This window comes from Lissotriton helveticus, chromosome 11 (assembly GCF_964261635.1).
Source record: "Lissotriton helveticus chromosome 11, aLisHel1.1, whole genome shotgun sequence".
Classification (NCBI taxonomy): domain Eukaryota; kingdom Metazoa; phylum Chordata; class Amphibia; order Caudata; family Salamandridae; genus Lissotriton; species Lissotriton helveticus.
In genome coordinates this window covers 828,437,148-828,462,642 of record NC_136072.1, presented here as the reverse complement: position 1 = coordinate 828,462,642, position 25,495 = coordinate 828,437,148, and the positions used below count along the sequence as shown (strand labels likewise).

At 47.5% G+C, this 25,495-nt stretch overlaps 1 protein-coding gene across 12 annotated transcripts in view; it reads right to left on the bottom strand.

Annotated features, from left to right (window-relative positions):
* KANSL3 (KAT8 regulatory NSL complex subunit 3) overlaps positions 1–25,495 on the bottom strand; it is a 517,274-nt gene that overhangs the window by 271,273 nt on the left and 220,506 nt on the right. For all 12 annotated transcript variants that reach the window (XM_078666984.1, XM_078666988.1, XM_078666986.1 and 9 more), the window contains exon 13: positions 20,554–20,754. In XM_078666984.1, coding sequence (XP_078523110.1) covers positions 20,554–20,754 — 201 coding nt within the window. The remainder of the gene's footprint in view (positions 1–20,553; positions 20,755–25,495) is intronic.

Below are 25,495 nucleotides of genomic sequence, written 5' to 3'. Positions count from 1 at the left end.
AAGAGTTCTGAGAACAGCCTGACCTACAGCAGCTTGCTGTTTGGAGTGTACATCACGCAGTAGTGTTTGGTGAATGTGTGTATGGTGGTCCATGTGGCTGCTCTACATATATCCTCTAGAGGAATGTTACCTAGGAAAGCCATGGATGCCCCTAACTTGCGTGTGGAATGCGCTCTTGGGGGAACTGTTAATGTGCGTTTTGCTTTTTGATAACAGATTTGTATGCACTTAACGATCCATCTGGCTATACCTGACTTTGAAATGGGGTTGCCTTTGTGTTGTGGAGAGAAGGCAACAAACAGTTGCTTAGTCTTCCTGAAATCCTTTGTCCTGTCTATGTAATACAGGAGAGCTCTTTAGACATCTAGCGTGTGCAGTGCTCTGTCTGCTACCGAGTCTGGATTTGGGAAGAAAACGGGCAGTTCTATGTTTTGGTTAATGTGGAACTGCGACACCACCTTAGGCATGAATTTCGGGTTGGTACGCAGCACCACCCGATTAGCATGAATCTGTATGAATGGCTCTTGGATAGTTAGGGCTTGTAGCTCACTAACGCTCCTTAGCGATGTGATTGCCACTAGAAAAGCCACTTTCCATGTTAGAAACTGTATCTCACAAGAGTGAAGAGGTTCAAAGGGTGATCCCATTAGTCTGGTGAGAACTATGTTTAGATTCCAGACAGGTGAAGGAGGGTGTCTGGGAGGAATCACTCTTTTGAGTCCTTCCATAAAAGCTTTAATGGCTGGCACTCTAAAGAGAGAAAGATGCTGTCTGTTCTGAAGATAAGCTGCCATTGCGGCCAAATGTATCCTAATGGAACTATATGCCAGGTTGCATCTGTATAAGTGCAACAAGTAGCATATAATGTTTTGCGTGGATGCATCTAGCAGATTTATGTCATTATGAGAACAGTAAATGACAAATCGCTTCCATTTGGCCGCATAGCATGCCCTGGTTGTAGGTCTTCTTGCCTCCTTGATGATGTTCATACACTCAGGGGGCAGGTTGAGGTAGCCAAACTCTATGAACTCAGGAGCCATATTGCAAGGCTTAACTGTTGCGGATCTGGGTGCTGAATGTCTCCACGGTTCTGAGTGAGGAGACAGGGTTTGAGTCGCAGCAGTTGGTGAGGCACCACTGAAAGTTCTAGGAACGTGGTGTACCACGCTTGCCGTGCCCACGTTGGAGCAACTAGGATGAGCGTCATGGAGTGCTGCCGCACTTTGCGTGCCACTAGCGGTATGAGCGGTGCTGGAGGAAAAGCGTCCGCAAATCTGCCTGACCAGTTCATCCATATCGCATTGCCCTGAGACTGCGGGTGTGGGAACCTGGCGGCGAAGGTTTGGCATTTTGCGTTTTCCTTTGTGGCGAATAGGTCTATCTCTGGATGACCCCACTGCTGGAAATATGGTTGGAGCACTGAGGGGTGTATCTCCCACTCGTGCATCTGGTGGCTGTGCCTGCTGAGCAGGTCCGCCATCTGGTTGTCTTTGCCTGGAAGATGTTCCGCCATGAGGAACATGTTCCTTTGAATGGCCCACTTCCACATGCTCTGGGCTAGATGAGACAATTGTGGAGAGTGTTTGCTTCCCTGCTTCTGGATGTAATACATGGCAGTCATGTTGTCCGTTCGGATCAGCACGACTTTGTTGCACAGATGCAGTCTGAAGGCCTTCATTGCCATGAAAATTGCCATGAGCTCCAATAGGTTGATATGCATCTTTTGCTGCTGCGCTGTCCACAGTCCCTGCACTGTATAATGGAGGACATGCGCTCCCCAACCCTGGAGAGATGCGTCCGTTGTCAGCACTATCTGTGGTACAGGATCTTGGAACGGTCGTCCCCTGCAAAGGTTTTGTGTGTTCCACCAATGCAGAGAGTTGTATGCACGACCGGTCACCAACACTAGGTCTTTCAGATGTCCTTGAACCTGGTTCCACTGTCGTGCTAGCCACTCCTGAAGCGGACACATGTGTAGCCTTGCGTGGGGGACTATAAAGATGCAGGAGGCCATCATACCTATTAGCTGCATGAATACTTGCGCTGGGAGCGAGTGTTGGGGCTTGAACTTTTGAATGAGCAATTGCATGCTGTTGACTCTGGCAGAGTTTGGGTGCGCTGTCGCTGTCAGAGTATTGATCGTCGCACCCAGGTACTGTTGCACATGTGCGGGTTGAAGGTGCGATTTTGGGTAATTCAGCGAGAATCCTAGACTGTGTAGGAGGTGAATTGTGCGGGACATGTGGCTGGCACATTGCTGGGCTGACTTTGCTTGAATAAGCCAGTCGTCCAGATAAGGATAGACGTGGATGTGTTGTCTCCGAAGGTGCGCCGCCACTGTTGCTAAGCACTTGGTGAACACCCTGGGGGCAGTAGTGACCCCGAAAGGCAGGACCTTGAACTGGTAATGCTGGTTGTTTATGGTGAACCTGAGATATTTCCTGTGTCCTGGGTGAACGGGAATATGGAAATATGCGTCTTTCAGGTCTAGGGTTGCTAGGAAGTCTCCCTGACTGAGCAATGGTAGAACTTGTTGTAAAGTCAGCATGTGAAAATGTTCTGACAAGATGGAGTGGTTCAGGGGTCTGAGGTCTAGAATGGGTCTGAGAGACCCGTCCTTTTTTGGGATTAAGAAGTACAGTGAGTACACCCCGGTACCCTGATGATTTAAAGGCACGAGTTCTATGGCCCCTTTTTGCAGCATGCAGAGGACTTCTTGCTGCAATAAGTGCATGTGCTCTGCGGACATAGGACGGTGCCTTGGGGGTATGTTGGGTGGAGTGGATGTTAGTTCTAGACAATAGCCGTGTTGTATAAGGTCTCTCACCCACCTGTCTGTGGTTATGCCTTCCCAGACTGGCAGGAACTGCTGGAGTCTTCCCCCGACTGGTGTTATATGGTCGGGGGGCAGTGACAAGACGTCACTGTTTATTGGTGGCGGAGGATCTGGCATTATTATTTCCGCGTCCTCTGCCTTTGGTGCTGTTCCCACGATATCCACCCCTATTGTTCTTGTTATAGGTGTTCTGCGAGCCCCCTCTGTTGTATTGGGCTTGCTGTGATGCTTGACCTCTGGAGGCTCCCCTGTTACCGGAGCGACGAAAGGAACTGCCCCTGAACTGTTGTGACTGGAGAGCCCCCATGGATTTTGCTGTCTCAGTGTCTTTTTTAATTTTCTCAAGGGTTGTGTCTACGTCAGGGCCAAAGAGAAAATCAGGGTTAACCGGCTGGTTGAGTAAAGTAGTTTGTATCTCCGGCTTAAAACCAGAGATGCGTAACCAGGCATGCCTTCTAAGCATCACACTTGTGTTTATGGCCCTAGCTGCGTGTCTGCTGCATCTAGCGCACACTTGATGGACGCATTGGAAATTAATTTTCCCTCCTGTATCAGCGTCTCTGCTCCCTCCTTATAAGCCTCAGGCAGGTGTTGCAGTAGCTGCTCTAACGTGTCGTAGTGTGCCCTATCATATCTGGCTAATAGGACTTGTGTGTTGGAGATCCTCCAAATAATTGCTGCTTGAGCCGCGATTCGCTTGCCAGATGCTTCAAAGATCTTGGATTCTTTGTCCGGAGGGGGAGCATCACCACTGGTTTGAGAGTTTGCCCTTTTACCAGCATTAGCCACTACGAGGGAGTCCAACGGGAGCTGGCCTTTGATGTACGTAGGGTCCACAGGTGCAGGCCGGTACTTCTTTTCAATTCTTGGGTTTACAGCCCGTGCCCTTGTGGTCTCCTTGAAGAGGTCAGTAGCGTGTTTAAGGACACCCTTCAGCATAGGCAATGTTTTTACTGATCTTTCTGAAGTTAAGAAAGTATCAAACAAAAAGTCCTCCTCTACTGGGTCAGCATGCATGTCCACATCATGGTTTTTGGCTGCCCTTTCAATCAAAGCGTTAAACGCAGCAGTATCTTCAGTAGGCGAGGTTTTGATGGTATAGGACTGAGTGTCGGGCGTGGTTTGTGGCTCACCAGGGTCCAGGTTTGCTGTTCATCCTGATCTGTGTCAGCAGGATAATTGAACTCATCTTCATTGTATCCCTCCCCTATATCCTCATAGGTGCGTGTGGGTGAATAGGAATAGTCTTGTTCATAGGACTCCACAGGCTCAGAAAGAACAGGTGAGGTTGCAGAGTCTTTCTTTTCAGAGGGAGCTTGTATGACTCCAAAGGAGTTTCTGGAGCTATTTTCCGTTTGTAAATGGTGAGTCTACCTGTATCCGAGTCGATGAACAGTTTCGACTGATTGTTTTAGGAGGGTGGTTGGAACATCACATCCTCTTCAGTGGACTGACGCCTCGAAACTGCCGACACTTTCTTGGTAGTGTCGGTGCCCTTTTGTGGCTCGACGGTCTTTGGTCGAGCGGTCGGGGGCAGTCCATATTTAATAGGTTGTGAAAGCAGTGGAGACGAGCCGAGTGTGTCGGCGTCTTCGATCCGACCAACTTTTTAGGATCACTGGGCTGCTTGCGGCCATGCGTCGATTCGAGCTGTCGGTGCGCAACAGGGACGCCTTTTTGCTTTGATGCGACGTGCTCTTTCGTGTCGGGTGCACTATTCGACTCGAAGGCCTTGCTGGATATCGGCGCCGAGGCTGGAAGTTTCGGATTGACAGTCTTCCTAGCCTTGAGTCCTTTGCCAGTGTCGCCAGCTTTGGGCGTGGACGTCGACAGCGTCAGCGCGACGTGCTTGACGGCAGAGACAGGCTTCGGCGTCCCGTGTTTCGGTTCGACGCCACCTTGTGACCCCGAAGGGTTAATGACACTTCTAGATTGTGTTGGAGCCGACGAATCCGAGGCTGTCGATCCGAGGACCGACGTAAGCAGTTTCTGTTTCGATACAGTTCCTGTTGGTTTCTGTTTCGATTTTGCTGCCGAAAGTGGCTGATTGACCGATGGCTCTGTAGAAGTATTCTTAGCCGGGCCTGGACGCGGGGCTATAGAATGCGGGTAAAGATCTTGGCAAAGACTTCCGGCAATGCGTCGACCTGAGCCGTAGAGAGTATAGTGTCAGTATCGGGCCCGCGATTGCGGATGGGCCTTGCTCATTGCTTGAGTCGTAATCGACGGCTCCGATGGCATCTGCGTCGTCTCCTACCTCGACGATGTCTTCTTCATGGACGTAGTCTTGTTCTTCGTCCACACTATATTGTGAGTCGTGCTCCGATGCAGGGTCCGACTGCTGGTCTGGATCCTCTTGATTGGCGCCCTCAATGACGACTGCCTCGAAGATATCTTCTGGCGCGGCGCGTCGAAGCCGAAGTGTTTTCTTCGACCGGAACTTGGAACAGGCCATGCAGCTGGCCTCGTCGTGGTCCGGGGATAGACACTTGTTGCACACCGGGTGCACATCGATGTGAGGGTATTTGGAGTTGCAGACGGGGCATCTCTTGAAGGGCTCCGTTCCATCGTCGGCGCTCGTCGGGGCCTAGCTGTCGAAAGGCAATACGGCCTTCGACGTCCTGTTCGAAGAACTGGATGAAGTACTGGGCACCGAACGAGAGACAATACCGACGCCCCGAAGGCCTTTTGGCCTCGCGAAAAGTATTTAAAGTATATTCCGAACTTGAGTCGAGAAGGTACATCCGAACCCAATGGCGGAAAAAAACAATCTGAAGATGGAGAGGATGCCCATGCGAACAGTAGTCCAAGGGAGGAGCCACCTATCTCGTGATACTTCGAAGACTCTTCCAGGACAACAATGTGCAATCATCCGGACCCAACACTAGGCGGCGATCTATGCATAGATATAAATTCAGCAGCCCACATGCCTCGAACATTTGATCTACACGACTCAGCATCTTGCCACCATTGCACGAAGCGTGAGGCTGGGTTCTTACACGTAGCCTGGTATTGCCCCAAGCTTTCAGAATTCTGGGATAAGATTTTTCATACGTTGAACGAGATTACGGGGCTCTCACTTACACCAGACCTGCTTCCCGCTCTGCTGAGACATAACAAAAGAGTTGACAACGCTGGAAGACGATTAGCTAGCCAAATGTAGAGTGGCAATGAGCTGGGCTAAAGGCCCTGTTCAGACTATTGATGATTGGGCTAGGGACATGCTATACTGCTGTGGAAAAGTAAATTTTGCCATGTCCTGTGTCCCTACGCGTCCTCCATCATATGTTATCTGTGCATGATTAATATGCATATGTTATTCCCCATGTTCGATTAAAGACGCAATTATAGTTGTGTCCACCTTTAGTATGTCAGTTTCCAGTTCTCGTGAATACTACGAATATCAGGCCTATGTAAAGCTACGTTGCCACGTTTCTCAGTGTGCACGTTATTCCATTGTAAAATCTCCGTTTCTAGGCCTCAAAAGGGCCTGGACACCAGATTCAGCTCCTGTCCCCTGAAGCCTCGCTGAGGAGCGATACAGCCCCCGCCTGTATCCTCGACCCTTCACTTACTTCCTGCCTCGCAGTGCCCGGTTCAGCCTGGCTCTGCCTCTGAGTCTGCCAAGAGTATGTTATGATTCGAGTTATCAGTACAGCCCTCCTTCTCTGCATTCCTAAAGCTACTGAATCGCATCAATAGTTTCCGTCATTTTCTAGCCTCTACGTCTCCATGTAAGAGAAATACTGCATTTAATGATCATTTAATATTCTTCATCACGCACTACATGTAGAATAATGCATGCTCCAGTCTTAGAGTCTGTTCGCCTTTACCCCGATAACATTTGGATTCTATCAACATGTTCTCTAAACATCAGATACTAGATACTGCTTAGGCACATGTCGCCCTGACTCTCCAGACTTCAGTCTCTGCTCCTAGCACAGAGTTCATAGCCCCCAGCTTCTCCTAGTAACACGTCATTGCCAGTTTGCGCGCACCATCAGGTTAGAGGTCCCGGCTCCTTAGGTAGCCCCCTCCATGGTTTCCGCCCCGTTCATGACATATTCTGTTGCGTTTGCATCACATGTCTATGTATACGCCCTGTTACACCTCTTTTCACCCTTATCTTTCGCGACTGCTACGCGTCACGCCTATTGCTCCACCCACTGCTACGCCTATTGCGATGTAATGCTATGTGTTTGCGTTATGTATATATGCTCATGTACTGTTATTAAAAAGTTATCCTTCCGCCGATTCCGATCCTGACCCCGGCAGCGCTGCCAGGGCTTGCCATCCTATTCCTGTGCAGGTTGTCCTGTCCCTGTCTTTATGCTGTATTAAACCTGCAAAACTCCTACTACCTCGAATCTTGACTCTTATTTATTGAGCTATCTGTTATTCATTTATGCATTCAAAAAGAGAGGTATTATTTATTTATTTACCACATAATGGCGCCCGAATAGGGACTTGCCCTTTCCCCACGCGTCGGTGAAGCCACGCCGACCCCCTGACCCTCTGCAGTCGTGACGGAACTCTTCTGCGCACCGGCAGATATTTCTGCTTCAAGTATCCCTCAGGCCCACGGAGGAGACGGAGGAGGCGGTCCAGCATCCAGACGAGACGGTGGAGGAACGCGGCGAGTCCCGACCAGAGCCCAAGCCGAGAGTCCAAGGTCCGAGGTATCCGGAGGCCCACCCGTAACAGAAGTCCGAAGTTCGTCCGTCCGGCGTCCAAGCAGTCCCGTCCAGTCTGAGGCCTTCCGTTCTTACTGCCCGGTGAGTACCATTACTGGGGTAGTATCTAGACAGGGTCAATTTAATTGACTCTGGTCCGTGGGTTGGTGGTACACAAGCCCACAAACGAAGTGTCCACTTCGGTGGATACGGGTCCTGACGTGTCTCTGTATGAGACCGGTAAGTTTCGTACTGTTTCAGCAGTGCATCTAGTTTCTGTTCTAGTCAGTTCTGTTCTCGAGAAAATTCATGTATTCTGTTTTCCGTATTCCAGGTAGTATTCTGTTCGAACTGTTATTCTGAATGTTCTTCATGTATCTTGATGTCGTGGTATGAGTGTGAAGTAGTTATCGTGTTTATTGTGTATCGTATTGTGTCCAGATTATAGTTCAGTCATGCCGCTCTTTTCAAAACTGCGTCAGTTGAGAACTAGAAAAGGTCTGCTAGAAGCAGCAGTTCCAGTCCCGCCTAGGGACAGTCCAGGTCATTTTATGTATCAGAAGCATGGCATAAGCGCCATATTGTATCTAGATTTATGGGTCGAGTATACCAAACAGTTAGAGGAAAAGTATAGATGGCCTGTGTCAGGCACATGGGATGCCGAGTGCATCATGAGAGTAGAAGAAGCATTATGGAAAAAGAAAGCCAGACAGTCACAGAAAGATGCCATCGAGTTATGGCGCAAAGAATCTCATAAAAGAACCGAAAAAGAAATCAGAAAGTCAGAATTAAGTAGAGAATCCTTGGAACGAGCCCAAGAAAGGGAATTAATCGAGATTGGTGAACGAGTTAAAACCGAACAGTCAGACAGACAGAGGCATGCTCTTATTAAGGGTATGTATCCTCTTCTTGCCGAGGGCCTGCCAAAAGCGACCCCGGAGGCATCCAGTAACTTTCCGCCACCATTAGTTCCGACCAAGCTACGTCACAAACAGACCGCAGCTGATATTTTCATTTCGTCCTATTTGGACGACACAGTCCCAGAATATGCAAATCCTGTTCGCGCTCCGCCAGTCCCTGTAAATCAGGCACTCCCCGTTTCTCCAGACACCGGGGTACCCCTTGCAGTACCTGCTACGGTCCCCCAGGTCCAGCCCGCCACACAAGTTCAGTCCGCATTTCAATTTCCCGCCACTCTAGTACGAAGAGTATCAGTTGACGACTCTAGTTTAGGGGCCGCAGGAGGAGGCCCTCCTCAGACCCCGCCGCCACACAAGCGTTTAACGTTAGTCGAATTACATGCACAAGCGTCACAGCGTACGCCCAGATATCAGTCTGTAGCAGAAATAAGAAAAGCCCTTAATGAATGCGGCTATGATCCAGTCCCAGGCGAGGATAATATGGTTTTATATTCATTACGTGTAAGAAAGGTGGCCGAGTATCTAGTCACCCTACCGAATATGAAAGAAGATCTAGACAGAATATATCGTTTCATCCGTACAGGGGATGATCCAGAAAGCATTGGCGAAGTCATGTCTCAAAGGAAAGCAGAGATCCAGCTCATGATACTAAAGTTTTTGATTAATTGTTTAATAAGAGAACAAGATTACCCGTCCAAAGATCAAGCCGAAATGAGAACCCTGACAAAGTGGAGTGATAATATAGCCGAGGGTAAGCACAGGACCATCAGTGCTATGGTAAGTATGTACAAGAAAATCAGTAAAGAAATAATAAGGTTACACGAACAGCGTAAAGCAGCACAAGTAAGCGAGAAAGAAAGTAACTCTGATCCTGAAGAGGTAGACGACGAGAATCCCGCCAGAATAGCGTATGTAGGAAAATCTAGATTTCCAGATCGCCATTTACGCCTAGAACACAAGTCAACTTTCCATCATCCAGCACCAGAACAAGGTTCTCTAGAACAAGTGTTTCAAGCTACCGATCACATTCTGAAATCACGAATCGGTTACAGTGAGTTAAGTACTATGCATGAACAAAAACTAGCCCGATCAGCAGTCCGATGGACTACTGATTCTACCACTTTTCCAGACGAAATAGTGGCACAAATGTTTCTGAAAATGCCCCCAGCCGAGCAACGACTGGCGGGTATGTATATGATTCAGCACCTCATTACATTGTATGAGGGTCAGCACTCTGATCCAGGCCCGTTACATGATATCCTGAACGAGTTACTCCAGTATAGATGGAAAGGTTTAGGTACCGATTTAATTAGTGTCATTCTAGAACAGCGTCACAAATATAGAACGTTTTTGAACCCGCATTTTGTTCATGTCTCACCCCCAGAAAGTAAACCATTTTACATAGAGAGACAGAATCCGTTACGAGAAGTCCACCCAGTTAGAGGAACGGGTGGCGAACTAGAACGAGTGTTTGTTTACACCCCGATCACAAAGATGGAACTCTTAGAGATGAAAAAATTAATTCCCTGTCACGATAAAGATCCAGCAGGGTTCCATCGAGAATTAAAAGACATGCTCCGTATGGGAGAATACACGTATCCAGATATAATTAAAATGTTAAAGGTTCTGCTGCCCGCAGGGGTGTATGAAAAGCTCAAGGAAAAAGAATGGGAGGTGGGAGAGAAAAAGATCGATTGGGCAGTTCTAGAAGCTGAAGATAAGGCACGAGTACCAGGTACCGGTCTTGGAGCGAAATGTAAAGAATTACCTGAATTATTGATTCAAGTTTTACCCAGATTATTGACAACTAGAAAAGAAGACTGGGATGCAATCTCAGCCTGTAAACAGAAACAAGATGAAGACATTAGTGATTTTTATTCTAGATTTGAGAAATGTTTTAGCATCAACAGTGGTCTCAAGACAAGTAGTGAGTCATACCCTCATCTTTTTGTTACTAAATTAGTTGAGAATTCAAGTCCACAAATTAAGAATCGAGTTTTGAAAGTCGAAAGTACCTGGCAAGCTAATACCCCGTCCCAGATGTTACAGATGCTCCAATACCACCAGAATAGAATCAGAGAAGAGCAAGAACACGAGAGAAAACGTATGAAAGACACGAAAATGAAAGTACTAGTTGCACAATCTGTTCCTCAAGACAGTCAGAAGAGGGGTCCAAATCAAGCCAGTCATCCCACAGCTCCCGTTAAAGGGAACTGCAATTATTGTAAACAGCCAGGTCATTTTATAAATGAGTGTGCAGTTCTGAAACATAACATAGCTACTGGTAAGACTAAAGAAAGACCACGTCCGCCTAGACAAGAACAAGTTTCACAGATTCCTCAGCCACAGAATGCACCACAGACAGTTACAGCACCGCAGCCCATCGCTGCAACACAGCATGTTACACAGCAGATGTACCAGTATGCACAGTCCGAGTATCCAGAGTATCAACCGTATTCATGAAACAGCCTAGAGAGGGAGGTAGGCTTGCCTCTCATCGAGATACCTGTAGATCAAGAAGGTCCCTATGTTCACAGTCAAGTACTAGGGAAAGATAGAAAGTTTTTGATTGATACAGGGGCAAGTAGGACCACAATTAGCCATGCCGAAGTTCCAGGGGCTCCGCTCTCAGGCTCAAGAAACGTTTCCCTTGGATTTTCAGGAAAACCTATCGTAAATGAAATATCAAAGCCAGTTACTCTAGAAGTAGGTCCATTGTCCCGTACTACTGACCTGTTACTTACTAAGTCATGTCCAGAAAACCTATTAGGCATTAAAACACTGAAAGAGTTAGGTGCAGTTATATGCTGTTCCCCAGAGGGAATACGTCTGTTCCTACGTGATTTCAAGGGTCACTATGTATTACGAGATTTTGATCCCAGATTGTCCAATGTTCCGCAGCATTTATGGGCGCAAGGTCCAACTGATGTAGGTTACATGCAAATCACACCCCATCGTGTGACTCTCAAGCCAGGTGTAGTGTTACCACGAATCAGACAGTACAGATTGCCACCTGAGGCTGTAGCAGCCTTATCCAAAATTATTGACGAGCTCATCGCTCAAGGAGTGGTTGTAGAAACTGACTCCAATGTATGCAATTCTCCGATCATTCCAGTCATGAAACGTACTGATCCAAATGCACCCCCAGTATATCGATTAGTGATTGACCTACGAGAGCTTAATAAATGTATTATTCCCCAGTACCCAGTTGTCCCAGATATCTCTTCCCTATTGACAGCCATTGATTCAGAAGCCTCATTTTTTACAGTCATAGACCTCAAGAATGCATTTTTTAGTGTCCCCATTCATCCAGACAGCCAGTTCCTTTTCGGTTTTTGTTTAAATGGAAGGAGCTATATGTTCACACGAGCTCCTCAAGGTTTCACAGAAAGTCCTAGTATTTACAGTCAAGCACTTAAGAGACAACTAGACAACATTCACATGCCAACTGACACTGCCCTGCTCCAGTATGTCGATGATCTACTGGTCACAGCCCGTTCTGAACGTGCTTGCGAGCGAGCATCCCTCACAGTTCTGTATTTCCTAGCCGAGATGGGGCACAAGGTGTCCCCTTCGAAGCTTCAATTCTGTGTCCAGCAAGTGGTCTACTTAGGACACTTACTGTCCAAGAGGGGTAGGCAGTTGACACCTGACCGTATCCAGTTAATAGCGAGTCTTCCTCAGCCCAAGACCCAGAAGGAGGTACATGCTTTTATCGGCCTCACTTCTTACTGCCGACAATGGATTCCTCAGTATGCATTTCTAGCCAAGCCACTGATACAGTTAACGACACAGGAGGCAGCCGTATCGACTGTCCTCCCTTGGACATCTGAACATACACTCAGTTTCAATGAGTTAAAGAAAGCCCTATGTCAAGCTCCAGTTCTAGCTACACCAAACTACAGTAAGCCTTTTACACTTTTCGTCACAGAACGCGAAGGTACAGCATTATCTGTTCTCACACAAGATCAAGCAGGACAATACAAGCCTTGTGCTTATTTTTCGAGCACATTAGATCCTGTAGCCCAGGCTCTCCCTGCGTGCCTCAAGTCAGTTGCAGCCACAGCACTAGCTATCAGACAAAGTGATTCCATAGTATTAGGACACTCCCTGACAGTACAAGTTCCACACTCCGTGGAAGTTCTTTTAAACCGAACACAAACTCAGCACTTGACAATCGCACGTTTAACAGGTTATGAATTGACACTGTTTCAGCCACACATAGAAATCAGACGCTGCAACGTTCTCAATCCTGCTACACTGTTACCATCAGCTAATCCAAATCCTGCCACACATGACTGTGTGGAAGTAGTCAACATCACGACCAAGCCAAGACAAGATCTGATAGATATTCCATTACCAGATCCCGACCTGACACTTTATGTGGATGGTTCATGTATGAGAACAAGTACAGGAGAACTAGTCGCCGCGTATGCAGTGACTACCGACACCGAAGTTATTGAAACACACCGTATTGACACCCTGTCCGCTCAAGCAGCAGAGCTAGTTGCTCTGACACAAGCCTGCATACACGCTAAGAACCGGAAAGTTAATGTTTACACAGATTCACGCTACGCATTTGGAGTCGTACACGACTTTGGAGTGCTCTGGCAGGAGAGAGGTTTCATGACTTCTCATGGAACCAAGATTCAGCATGGTCTCCTTATTCAAGCTCTGTTAGATGCAATACATTTACCGACATCCATTGCTATCATGAAATGCAAGGCACACACGAAAGTTACTGACATTATTTCCCAGGGTAACGATCTAGCAGATCGCACAGCCAAGCTTACAGCACAGACTCCAGACATTCCAGTTAACATGACACACACTCCAGATCCGACTACATGTATGACAGTTAAGGACCCTACTCAAGATGTCATAGATATCCAGTTACATGCTACTCCCGAAGAAATCAAGAAATGGTCCGAACAAGGAGGGGTCCAGACAGATCAAGGATGGTTAACGAAAGGAAAAGCCACTTGGTTTCTCCCCGACTCTATGGTTCAAGTCATTATCAATACCGCACATAGTCCAGCACATTTAGGAGAAAAAGCTATGTTAGACAGTATCCAGAACATTTGGTTCAACAAGCATTTACGAGCTGCAGCCAAGCAGAAAGTCCGTACCTGTATGATATGTTGTCAGTTTAATCCAGGTAAAAGTGTCCCGGTGGAACAAGGTGGATTCCAACCTCCTGACCACCCTTTTGAAGTCCTCCAGATGGATTATATTCAGATGGAGCGATGTCGAGGTTTCAAGTATGTCCTTGTAGTTGTATGCGCTTTGTCCAGGTGGACAGAAGCATATCCAGTCCCAGATTACACAGCCGCGACCACTGCCAAGCAGTTGGTTCGTGAGTTCTTCCCCCGTTATGGACTCCCTAGGGTCGTATATTCTGATAACGGCCAGCCATTCTCCTCAGAGTTAATGAAGCATGTTTCCCTTTTGTTAGGGTACCAGTGGAAGTTCCATTGTGTACGCCACCCTGAAGCAGCAGGTCTCGTAGAGAGACATAACCAGACCCTGAAAATTCGCATCGCCAAAGTATGTAAAGAGAAAGGTGTGGACTGGCTAGTAGCTCTGCCAGTCGCTTTGTTCTATATGCGCATGGTCGCACATTCCAGATCAGGTCTGTCCCCGTATGAGGTCGTTTTCGGCCGCCCCCCTAACATGTGGGGTACACCCAGACCCCGAAGTATTACCGATGTTTCAAGTAATATGCTGACAGATTACCTAGCTTCCTTGATGTCTGCCCTCAACTCTTGTCGTTCACAGGTTGCCGCCGCATTTCCAGACAATACCGAGGTGGCACCGCATGAAATCGTTCCAGGATCCATGGTCCTGGTGCGAAATTTTGACCGCTCAAGTCCGCTGGAGCCTCGCTGGAAGGAGCCCCGACAGGTCCTCCTCGCCACCCGTACAGCCGTGAAGTTGGAGGGACGCAAAAGCTGGGTGCATCTTTCACATATAAAGAAGTTTTATGGACTGAAACCCGTCTCAAAGAACATTTCCCAGGATTTGAAGGATTGCCAAAGTACTATTCTTAAGGACTGTCCCGCAAAGAACAATGATACTGCACCCTCCCCGTTAGAGAAAACTCCGCAGCAGGAGTATAAGTTGAAACTCCGGTCTAGTAAAATAAGTCAGCCAGTTTGATTGTCTAAGTCCTCCCCTAGGTGAAACGGTTAGACTGTTTCTGACATGTATAAAATAGACCCCCATAGTGAGAGAGTTAGTCAAAACTCAATCCGATGTATCGTTTTTCTATGTTTCATATTATTTCTCAGCATTATGATTTCCTGCACCAGTTATGCATTTTACCTGTATTTTCCAGTTTCTCATGTAAATAAGTCTGCTAATGTTACGGTGGAGCACACGTTTAGTGATCTGCCTCCTCATGAACTCTCTTACCGCCTCGCTATGCGAAATAATTCTTTCATCCGCATGTTACATTATTCACACCAGACCAGCAATACCACTAATTGTTGGGTGTGTGGTCGACTCCCCCCTTTTCAGACACCGAAGGGAGTTCTGCCACTCTTTCCTTATCCTTTTTCACATAATGGTTCGTGTGGAGCATGGTCCACGTTAACGTCATCCTCAACAGATATGTCTTTTCTTAACAGTACATGTTTTCCAGACAAGCAAGGTCTCCCCCACAGAACCGGGTTAGATCTAGAAAATGAAGTGTATAATTTAGGTAATTATTCTTCGAATTTCATGGTCCTGAATGTTCAGTCTGATACTACTCCAGACTTACCTGCAATTTCAGTACTACCAGTCAAAGGCGAATTATGTGTCCGAAATAATGGTTCTACACACGTAGGACATAGTGATTGTACTAATATTGTCAAGTACAGTGACAGTGGGAAATCTATTTTCAAAGCTTCACGTCATTCTTATTTTATTTGTGGTCAGACCGCATATGTTCGTCTGCCCCTCGATTGGGAGGGAACCTGTTACATTGCCTTCCTACTGCCACCGGTTTTTCTAGCCCCACCCGACTACCATAGGAATTCCCACCTAGTACATACTAGACACAAGAGAAACCTCCCGATTGTCGATTATACTGAAACTGCTCTAGAACAATATATAGATATCAATAAAGGTGTCTTCCCTTATTTAGGTACAGTTGTGAATAGTAAACTGATACGTAGGTTAACCAGAACCCTTGAAGCAGTAGTAATTGAGACTACTTCTGCTCTAAGTAATTTAACCGAAGAACAATCCTTTATGAGAATTGTCGTGCTCCAGAATCGTCTCGTCCTTGACGTCATATTGGCCGATAGGGGCGGGGCCTGTAGAGTCATCGGATCTAGTTGCTGCATTTTCATTCCAAATAACGCGCCGTCTGTTTATTCAGCTATAACCAGACTTCATAAAATTGCCCATCTGTTACACCAAAATCCAGGCACCTGGACATGGTCCGGTTGGTTCTGGAATATAATTTCCGCCTGGGGATGGAAAGTCTTGTCCTTTCTAGGTATTGCAGTAGCGATCATATTTAGCTGCTGCCTCTGTATACAATGTGGCCCTGCGATTTGCGGCATTTGTGCTACCTCTTGTATTCCTAGTCCCAAGCCCCGTTCTAAAACCCGTTCCCAGAAAATTCGAGACGAGCAAATGATACTGTACGAAATAATAGATGGTATCATGAACATTGATGTTTCCTGAAGGAAACGTAGTGACAAGGAGGGAATGTGGAAAAGTAAATTTTGCCATGTTCTGTGTCCCTACGCATCCTCCATCATATGTTATCTGTGCATGATTAATATGCATATGTTATTCCCCATGTTCGATTAAAGACGCAATTATAGTTGTGTCCACCTTTAGTATGTCAGTTTCCAGTTCTCGTGAATACTACGAATATCAGGCCTATGTAAAGCTACGTTGCCACGTTTCTCAGTGTGCACGTTATTCCATTGTAAAATCTCCGTTTCTAGGCCTCAAAAGGGCCTGGACACCAGATTCAGCTCCTGTCCCCTGAAGCCTCGCTGAGGAGCGATACAGCCCCCGCCTGTATCCTCGACCCTTCACTTACTTCCTGCCTCGCAGTGCCCGGTTCAGCCTGGCTCTGCCTCTGAGTCTGCCAAGAGTATGTTATGATTCGAGTTATCAGTACAGCCCTCCTTCTCTGCATTCCTAAAGCTACTGAATCGCATCAATAGTTTCCGTCATTTTCTAGCCTCTACGTCTCCATGTAAGAGAAATACTGCATTTAATGATCATTTAATATTCTTCATCACGCACTACATGTAGAATAATGCATGCTCCAGTCTTAGAGTCTGTTCGCCTTTACCCCGATAACATTTGGATTCTATCAACATGTTCTCTAAACATCAGATACTAGATACTGCTTAGGCACATGTCGCCCTGACTCTCCAGACTTCAGTCTCTGCTCCTAGCACAGAGTTCATAGCCCCCAGCTTCTCCTAGTAACACGTCATTGCCAGTTTGCGCGCACCATCAGGTTAGAGGTCCCGGCTCCTTAGGTAGCCCCCTCCATGGTTTCCGCCCCGTTCATGACATATTCTGTTGCGTTTGCATCACATGTCTATGTATACGCCCTGTTACACCTCTTTTCACCCTTATCTTTCGCGACTGCTACGCGTCACGCCTATTGCTCCACCCACTGCTACGCCTATTGCGATGTAATGCTATGTGTTTGCGTTATGTATATATGCTCATGTACTGTTATTAAAAAGTTATCCTTCCGCCGATTCCGATCCTGACCCCGGCAGCGCTGCCAGGGCTTGCCATCCTATTCCTGTGCAGGTTGTCCTGTCCCTGTCTTTATGCTGTATTAAACCTGCAAAACTCCTACTACCTCGAATCTTGACTCTTATTTATTGAGCTATCTGTTATTCATTTATGCATTCAAAAAGAGAGGTATTATTTATTTATTTACCACACTGCAACGCACAATCAGACACATACAGTGAGCTACTACCTCCACAGAATCGCCCCAAAGGCTGTTGTGGGTTATAACAACACTTAATTCGGAAAGAAACAGGAGAGCCAGAGGGAAGTGAAGGTAATTAGGAGAACAGAGGCACGGCCTGCTACATAAAGGTAAATGATACACACACGGAGAAGCAAATATACATACTTATCCTTGCTCATTTTAGATATTATTGATGGTAAATATACGGTCTACTTGATTGCACTTGTTAAGGATAACCGCCCTATTTGTAGTAAATTGTATGTGTTGTGTGTAGTTACTGCAGTATTGCAGTGCACCCAGCCAATGTAAAGATGTAACTGTATTCAAGCAATCAATCAGGGATTTATAGAGCGCACTACTCATCTGTGACGGTCTAAAGGTGACTGGGGGGTTTGTGAGCAGCTCCTGATCAGTCAAATAGCCAGGTCTTGAGGCTCTTCCTGAAGGTGTGCAGAGTAGTGGACCGTCTGATGTTGACTGGGAGCTCGTTCCAAGCCTTTGCTGCGACGTAGGAGAAGGCTCTTCCGCCTGCTCTGTTTCTGTGGATGCGTGGGGCCTCTGCCAGGGTGAGGTCGGCGGAGCGGAGGTTCCTTTTGGGTATGTGGAAGGATACTCTCTCGTTGAGCAATTTGGGTCCGAAGTTGTGGAGTGATTTGAAGGCGTGGGTGAGTAGCTTGAGGGTTACTCTCTTCTCGACGGGGAGCCAGTGAAGGTCTAGTAGGTGCTGGGTCATGTGCTTGTGTTGTGGGGTTCCGAGGACGAGTCTGTAGTTTGTGTAGTAGGGCTCTGTTGATTCCAGCGTAGAGGGTGTTCCCGTAGTCCTGTCTGCTGGTTATGAGTGTGTGGGTGACGGTCTTGTTGCATTCGGTGGGGATCCACTTGAAGGTCTTCCGGAGGATGTTGAAGCAGGTGGATGCAACGGCATTGATCTGGCGGGTCATGGAGCGAGAGGCGTCTAGGATGATGCTGAGGTTTTATGCGTGGTCTGTTGGGGTGGGAGGGTTTCAGATGGCGGAAGGCCACCAGGTGTTCCAGGCGGTGGAGGAGGGTCCAAGGATGAGGACCTTTGTCTTCTCTGAGTTGAGCTCTATTTGAGGATACTATGCTGAACCCATGCTGTCTGACGATGGCGGCGAGCGGGGCCATGTAGATGTTGCTTACAGATATATCGTTCCCGAAGGCAAGTAACTTGTTCATCTGAAAGAGACTATTAGTTATAGAGTCCTTACCTTAGAATAGATACCCCAGCACTACCAACCCCGGAGGTGGGTCTGCAAACTAAGTTCACACCAGAAAGTCCTGGAGAACAGAACGTCCAAAGAAGCAGTCTCTTCTGGCTTGGCTGTCCAGGCAGTAGTGTTTTGTGAATGTCTGCAGGGATGCCCACGTGGCTGCCTGGCAGATGTCATTGAGGGGGACTCCAAGTCCCAAAGCAGTAGTAGCTGCCATTACCCTGGTGGAATGGGCGCGCAGCCCTACTGGAGGCTCCTTTTTCGCCAAGGAATAGCATATTTTAATGTAAAGGACGACCTTTCTTGGCACCCACATAGCCAACAAAGAGTTGATCATCCACCCGGAATTGTTTTGTGCGATCCAGATAAAAAGAGAGCGCATGTTTTGGATCCAGACGGTGGAGTGTCTCTTCCTCCTTGGAAGGATGCGGAGGTGGGAAGAAGGTGGGCAAAGTGATGGTCTGTCCTATGTGGAAAAAGGTAACCACTTTGGGAAGGAAAGAAGGTCGAGTTTGAAGGACAACCCTGTCCGGATAAACAGCAAGGAAAGGAGGTTTATAAGAAAGAGCCTGAAGCTCACTCACCCTGCGAACAAAGGTGATGGCAACTAGAAAAGCAGTCTTTAGAGTCAAAAGTCTAGGAGGACAATTATGTAATGGCTCGAAAGGAGCACACATAAGGTACTTAAGAACAAGGTTCAAGTCCCACTGGGGCATTACGAAAGGAATAGGAGGAAAGAGTTGAGTAATGCCCTTAAGAAATCTATTTACAATAGGGGACTTGAAAAGAGAAGGCTGATCAGGAAGCCGAAGCAAGGCCGAAATGACCAAAAGATAGCCTTTGAGGGTGCCCCTGAGCAGAGCCCTGATGGGCCAAAGAAAGAATAAAGAGGAGAACCTCTGCTAGAGGGGCAGAAAGGGGATCCACAGCCTTTGCTGTGCACCATGCCACAAATTTGTTCCATCTACAGGCATATACCGTTTTAGTGGAGGGACGCCTGACTGCCAAGATAACATTACAGACTGCAGGAGGAAGGTCGAAAGCGGTCAAATGTCGCCGCTCAATCTCCACGCAAGGAGGTGGATTCTGGACAGGTTTAGGTGGAGGTTCGTCCCGTACCACACATTAGTAAGACTAAAAAAATATGATGCCTTCATAAGCCTGGATTGTGGTAGAGCCATTCTGCAAATGTTGATTCCATATGTCTGGTCATGTCCCGAGGTGAGCGTATTGGAATCAGGAGTTCCTGTGTTTATCAGAAATAGCTGATTGAATATGCAATGGCTATGTGGGGGTATGTGGTTGGTCTCCTTATAGGGGTCATGATATTGGTGATAAAGGTATTTGTACTACCAAAAGAGAGAATTGCCCTTACATGGATGAACAGTTCGCTGACAGTCATGAGAGACTGAATCACAGACATCAGTGTATTTAACAACTGAACTAAGACATGCATCACTACAACCAGTAACAGTAAAACCAAAGGATTTTTGGAATCGCATGCACTTATATTTGACCAGTATTGCAGACAGAGGTTAAAGATGGTCTTCTCATTGGTAACAGATTGCTAGATGAGCCAAGTTCAAATTTGAGCAGTAGAAATTGTTTAGCCAAAGTATTCACATTGGATTTTCCAGTCTGAAGAGTTGTATAATAATGGTATGGTAAGGAAGGGTTTGTTTTTGGGTAAAATTTGTTGGATGTACATTTGTTAAACATATAAAAATGTCATTTATATGTTGTGACAGTCAGTGGAAGCTGTCTGTAGTTATGTGGATAATCCGTTGTCACTCTCCAAGTCCAACTATTAGTTGTTGGATCCCATGCGATACATGCAGCTCTATAATGAAGCAAAAGCTGCAAATCAAAAACATGTCATGACCAAATGATGACAGTTCTAAGTGACACTTCTAGCCCATAGGCTATTGCTCTGCGCCACACTTACCTCAGACCCTGAGGGGGAGGCTGGCACGCGTGCTGCAGGGGAGGCTGGCCTGCTGCTCCTCTCTGATAGATCAAAGGATAGGTCCCTCCGGATAATCTCCCGGGCTTTCTTCTTCTTCTCAGAGTCCAGATCTCGGTGTTCAGAGCTCCCATGGTTTTCTGCCCTGGTAAGGACTCCAGTCAGAAAATCAGCTATCTCATCCTGATGGGAAAAGAAAACAGGATATAATCCAACAATTATACACCACTTTATTCAACACTTGAAAATCTGCAGTTGGTGAAGAACAATAGTTACTTACCTGTAATCTGTGGTTCTCCAGTATTGGTGTCTTTCATAGATTCACATGCCTGAATCATTCCCCGTCGTCGGAGTGGGAGTCCCACGGTACATAAAAAAGCAATAATATGCTAAAAATACATAGTAAATACCAATAAAAAACAAACCAGGAAGTAAAGTAGCCAAAGCTACAGTAGAAAAATCTTCCACACCTATGACTATCCTAGTCATTTTGTATAGTCCAAAATACAGCCAATCAGGCGCCAGCACCCACCAGAAGGTTCTCCCCAGAGGCTCAGGCTCTCAGATTTTCTCGCAAGGAGTGAAGGTAAACCAATATAGCCTAAAAGCCTCTGAGGGGAGGTTGGCGGGTTGCATGTGAATCTATGAAAGACACCAATACTGGAGAACCACAGATTACAGGTAAGTAACTATTGTTCTTCTCCAGTATTAGGGGTGTCTTTCATAGATTCACATGCCTGAATCAGAGTAGTTAGTAGTACATCCGTGCTAGGCAGACGCCAATTGTAGTCAAGCTTGTCAGCATATAAGGCATACAACAGTGCAAACTGAGAATACACATATCATTTTAAGCATAGCAGAGTGCAATCATGCAAGCATGTGTAATGAATAGAACATAAGAAGCGTTGGACAGCAGTAAAAGGAGGTGGGAAACAGAGGCTCACCTTAGTTGAAAAGATTCCGTAGCACTGCTCGACCCACAGAAGTATCAGCTTTGCTGGTTGCCTCCAGACAATAATGTCTGGTAAATGTATGGCGACTGGCCCAAATAGCCGCCTTGCAGATCTGCTGAAGGGGAACTCCAGCAAATAAAGCCGTAGATGACGACATTGCTCTTGTAGAGTGCGCTCTAGGAGCTGCTTGCAACGGTCGTCCTGCTTGTGAATGGCAAAAGGCAATGGCAGAAGATATCCATCTTGCAATAGTCTGTTAAGAAACTGCCTGCCCCTTACGAATTGAACCATAGGTGATGAATAGTTGGTCAGAACTGCGCAAAGCGGATGTTCTCTGCAGATAAAATTTAAGACACCTTTTGACGTCCAGCGTATGCAACGCTCTTTCCGCCGGTGTTTGCGGGTTAGGAAAGAATGACTTTAGAACTATCGGTTCGTTGAGGTGAAAATCCGAAGGTACCTTGGGGATATACTTCGGATTAGTGCGGAGCATTACAGAGTCACTTGTAAACTGCAGGAAAGGATGGTGAACAGTGAAAGACTGAATATCACTGACTCCCCTGGAGGACGGTATAGCCAGCAGCAATGATACCTTCCACGAGAGATATTTCAGGTCTGCCTTGTGGATGGGTTCGAATGGGTGACGCATGAGTTGTGCCAGGACCACATTTAGATGCCACGCCGGAGGTGGACGGCGTACTGGAGGGAACATTCTAAAAAGTCCCTTAAAGAATTGTTGTATAATCCTCGCAGAATAAAGGGAATTGGTCCCATCCTGTCGATACCTTGAGATCGCAGCCAGAAAGACCTTGGTTGCGTGAGATAGGCCTGATCTTGCTAATTGCAGGAAGAAAGGCAGAATCTCCTCCGGCTTTGCTGAAAAAAGGTGAACCCCGGTTGAGCGACACCAGATGCAAAAACGCTTCAATTTAAGACTGTATGTCGGAGGAGCCAAGCTCGCGAGCGTAATGGTCGCCTTGTAGCTCGGCTCCGTCAGCCCTCTGGCCTGACTCGCATATCCTGTTGTATATCCTGCCCAGAGACGACACAATTTCGAAGAAATAGCAACGCAACGTTTCGCTCTAACTCACCGTTTGGCCTGGAGACTCCGGCGTGCTGCGGTTCCGAAGTTGTGCCCCCCGAAGGGACATGGGCCTTCGTGGTGTTGAGACCGGGACCTCGCCTATCGGATCAGGCCTGGCGCTGTGGTGACCGTCGGCCCCGGCCGAGAGACTGCGCCACTGGTGAGAACCGTTGTGGGAACATCCCGGTGACCCTGATCCGGGCCCGCCTTGACGGCCGTGAGGCTGGTGCGGAACGCGGTGCTCCGTGGACTGATCGTGTGAAGGGGTCCCCCGCCGCTGCTCCGTCCATCGACCCTGGACCCTCGTCCTCGGACTCTGTTCGAGTGGAGCGCCAGCGATATTGCAGACGGCCCCTCGCCTTGGGCGAATCTCCTTTTTTCACCGAGGCTGCCATTGCTGGGACCCCCCGGAAATCTGTAAAGGCCCGCATTTGTGAACTGTTTCGAGCATCGCGGAGGGTGGTGAGGAGGCTGAATTCACAAAATGGCTACCGACGACCTGTGCTGTGGGTCTCCTCGTGATGACGGGCTTGAGTTGCTGGACGGCGCGGGGGCCTGGACGTGTGTGCGTGAGCCTACGATTGGAGACGTTCTTGATGCCTTGCGATCCTTGCGCGCGGCCCTGGCCCCCGGTGCTCCGGGGGACTCGAGTCGTTCTACCGCCATCTTGGGTGAACGCTCCTTCATGGTCCCCTCTTGTCTCAGTGATGCCACTGCCTCGCCTCCCCCGGTCGCTACGAGAGTTACTGTCGCTATCCATCGACGGATTTGCTGGCCGGTGGATTTGGAACCTCCTGCTCTCCGATGTTTGGAGTTTGGGGACTTGGATGTCGTGCGGGGATCCGATCCTCCCCGGGTGCCTGAGAACAATGGTTGACCGCTGCCTGTTTTTGCCTTGATGAGGTCGTGTTTCTCTTTTGCAGGGAAACCCCCGCTTTTCCTGACGGCAAGACTGAACTCCTGTCTATTATTGCCCTTGTTGTTATTGCTGAGACATTTGAACTGTCTATTTGAACTTTTGCCCACTTGCTTATTGATTGCCCTCCCTGGCCTACGTTTTGCTCGTATTCTTTTTCAATTGTGTGCTTGCCTCGCATCGTGTTGCTTATTTCACACTGTCCTGTGGTGGGTGGTAACTGTGGTTAGAGAAGGGATGGGGTGAGATGCACGGCTCCCGGTGGTTTATTGACGTACAGATCTGTGGCGAAGTTGCTCATATTTTTAGTGCTGTGGGAGACCCCCCTGTACGTTTTTTGGCGCTCGAGATTGTGTCGTTCTGGTTCACATATAATATGTTTGTATGGTTGGGTGGAGGGCGGTGGCCGACCGTATTTGTTTCTGCTCTTTTGCTCCTCCCTCCTATTTATTTCTTTTGTCTTGATGTCCTTTTTTTGTCTTTATATTCTTCTTTTCTCTTGTCTCTACTACATTTCGGATTCTGGTTTAGGGCGACAGGCGCGCTGTTTGGAGGGTAGGCCATAGCCTTCTGCAGGGGTGCTGGGTGGGATGGGTGGGTTGGGTCCTATTTGATGTTTTATTTTCCTCAGTTCTATGGCCCTTTTGTATCTCTTTATTAGAGTGCCGCGTCTGTCCTTGCCTTCCGTGGTATGTTTGGGGTGGGGTCTGTAATGTCGCTGTTCTTCTTTTTGTAGTTCTGCTGCTTTCCATTGCGACTCCCATGCCCTCCTCGTTGTTGATATTATCGCTCTTTTATGTGTTCTTTGCTACGGGACGCTTGTTTAGGCGCGGCATTCTTTTCTTTCAGTCTGTGTTTTCCTTTCCCTCTCTTCCTTCCTCTTTCCCCCCCCCCCCCCCCTCCCTCCCTTTTTCCTTCTCTCCCAAGGTTAGTATGACGGGTTAGTCTGGGTGTTGTCGCTATTCCGGCCCCCTTTGTTCTGTTTCCGATGTGCTACTGGGTGGTGGGGATACAAAGTCGTTCTTACTTATATACTGACTTGTGTTCACGGCCCTGTTTTTTTATTCTGATATATACAGTGCTGACATTCCTGCATGGCTGCCCTTTAGCCCTTCTGTTACCAATAGTTTGATTTGGGAATCCGGATTCTTTTATATTGTCGCCCTGCCTGTCATGCTCCTTCTTGCCCCATTATAAAAAATAACCTTCATTGCTCCTGTTTGCTGGCCGTTTGGATCCTCTCTCCTCCCCCCCCTTTTTTAAGATTGTATTGCTTACGTTCCTCTATGATTGATTCTGTAACTTCATTCTGGACTTCTTGACTGCTTTCACGTGTTGTGGCCGGCCAGTTTGGTTGTAGGCCCAGATTTGTATATCCTGTCTATACCAATAAAGGTTTACAAAACAAAAAAAAAAAAAAAAGACTGTATGTCTTTATGGTAGCAGGGGCCCTTGCCTTGGCCAGAGCCTCTTTGCAGTCTTCCGGGATGTTTAGGTGGGCGTACTCACGGTACTCAGGCGCCAGGCCGCTAATTTCAATGATTCTGGATCCAGATGGTACACCTGTCCGTTCTGAATGCTGAGTAAGTTCGGGATTGGATTCAGCTGAATCGGTTCGCACTCCGACAGAAGAAGGAGCTCTGTAAACCAATACTGGCGTGGCCATCTTTGAGCAATTAGAATCAGTCGGCATGGTTCCCTCTTCATTTTCTGCAGGACCTTGGGGACTAGTGGAATCGGTGGAAAAGCGTACGCATATGTCAGAGACCAATCTATCGAAAACGCATTCCCCTGAGAGTTCTGTTGGGGATGCCAGCTTGCGAAGAATTGGCATTTGCTGTTGGTCTTTGTTGCAAATAGGTCTAGGTTTGGCCGACCCCACAGGTGAAAGATGCGCTCCACTGTCTGCTGATGCAGTTCCCACTCGTGAGTGGAGACCGTCGTCCTGCTGAGTGCGTCTGCCAGGACGTT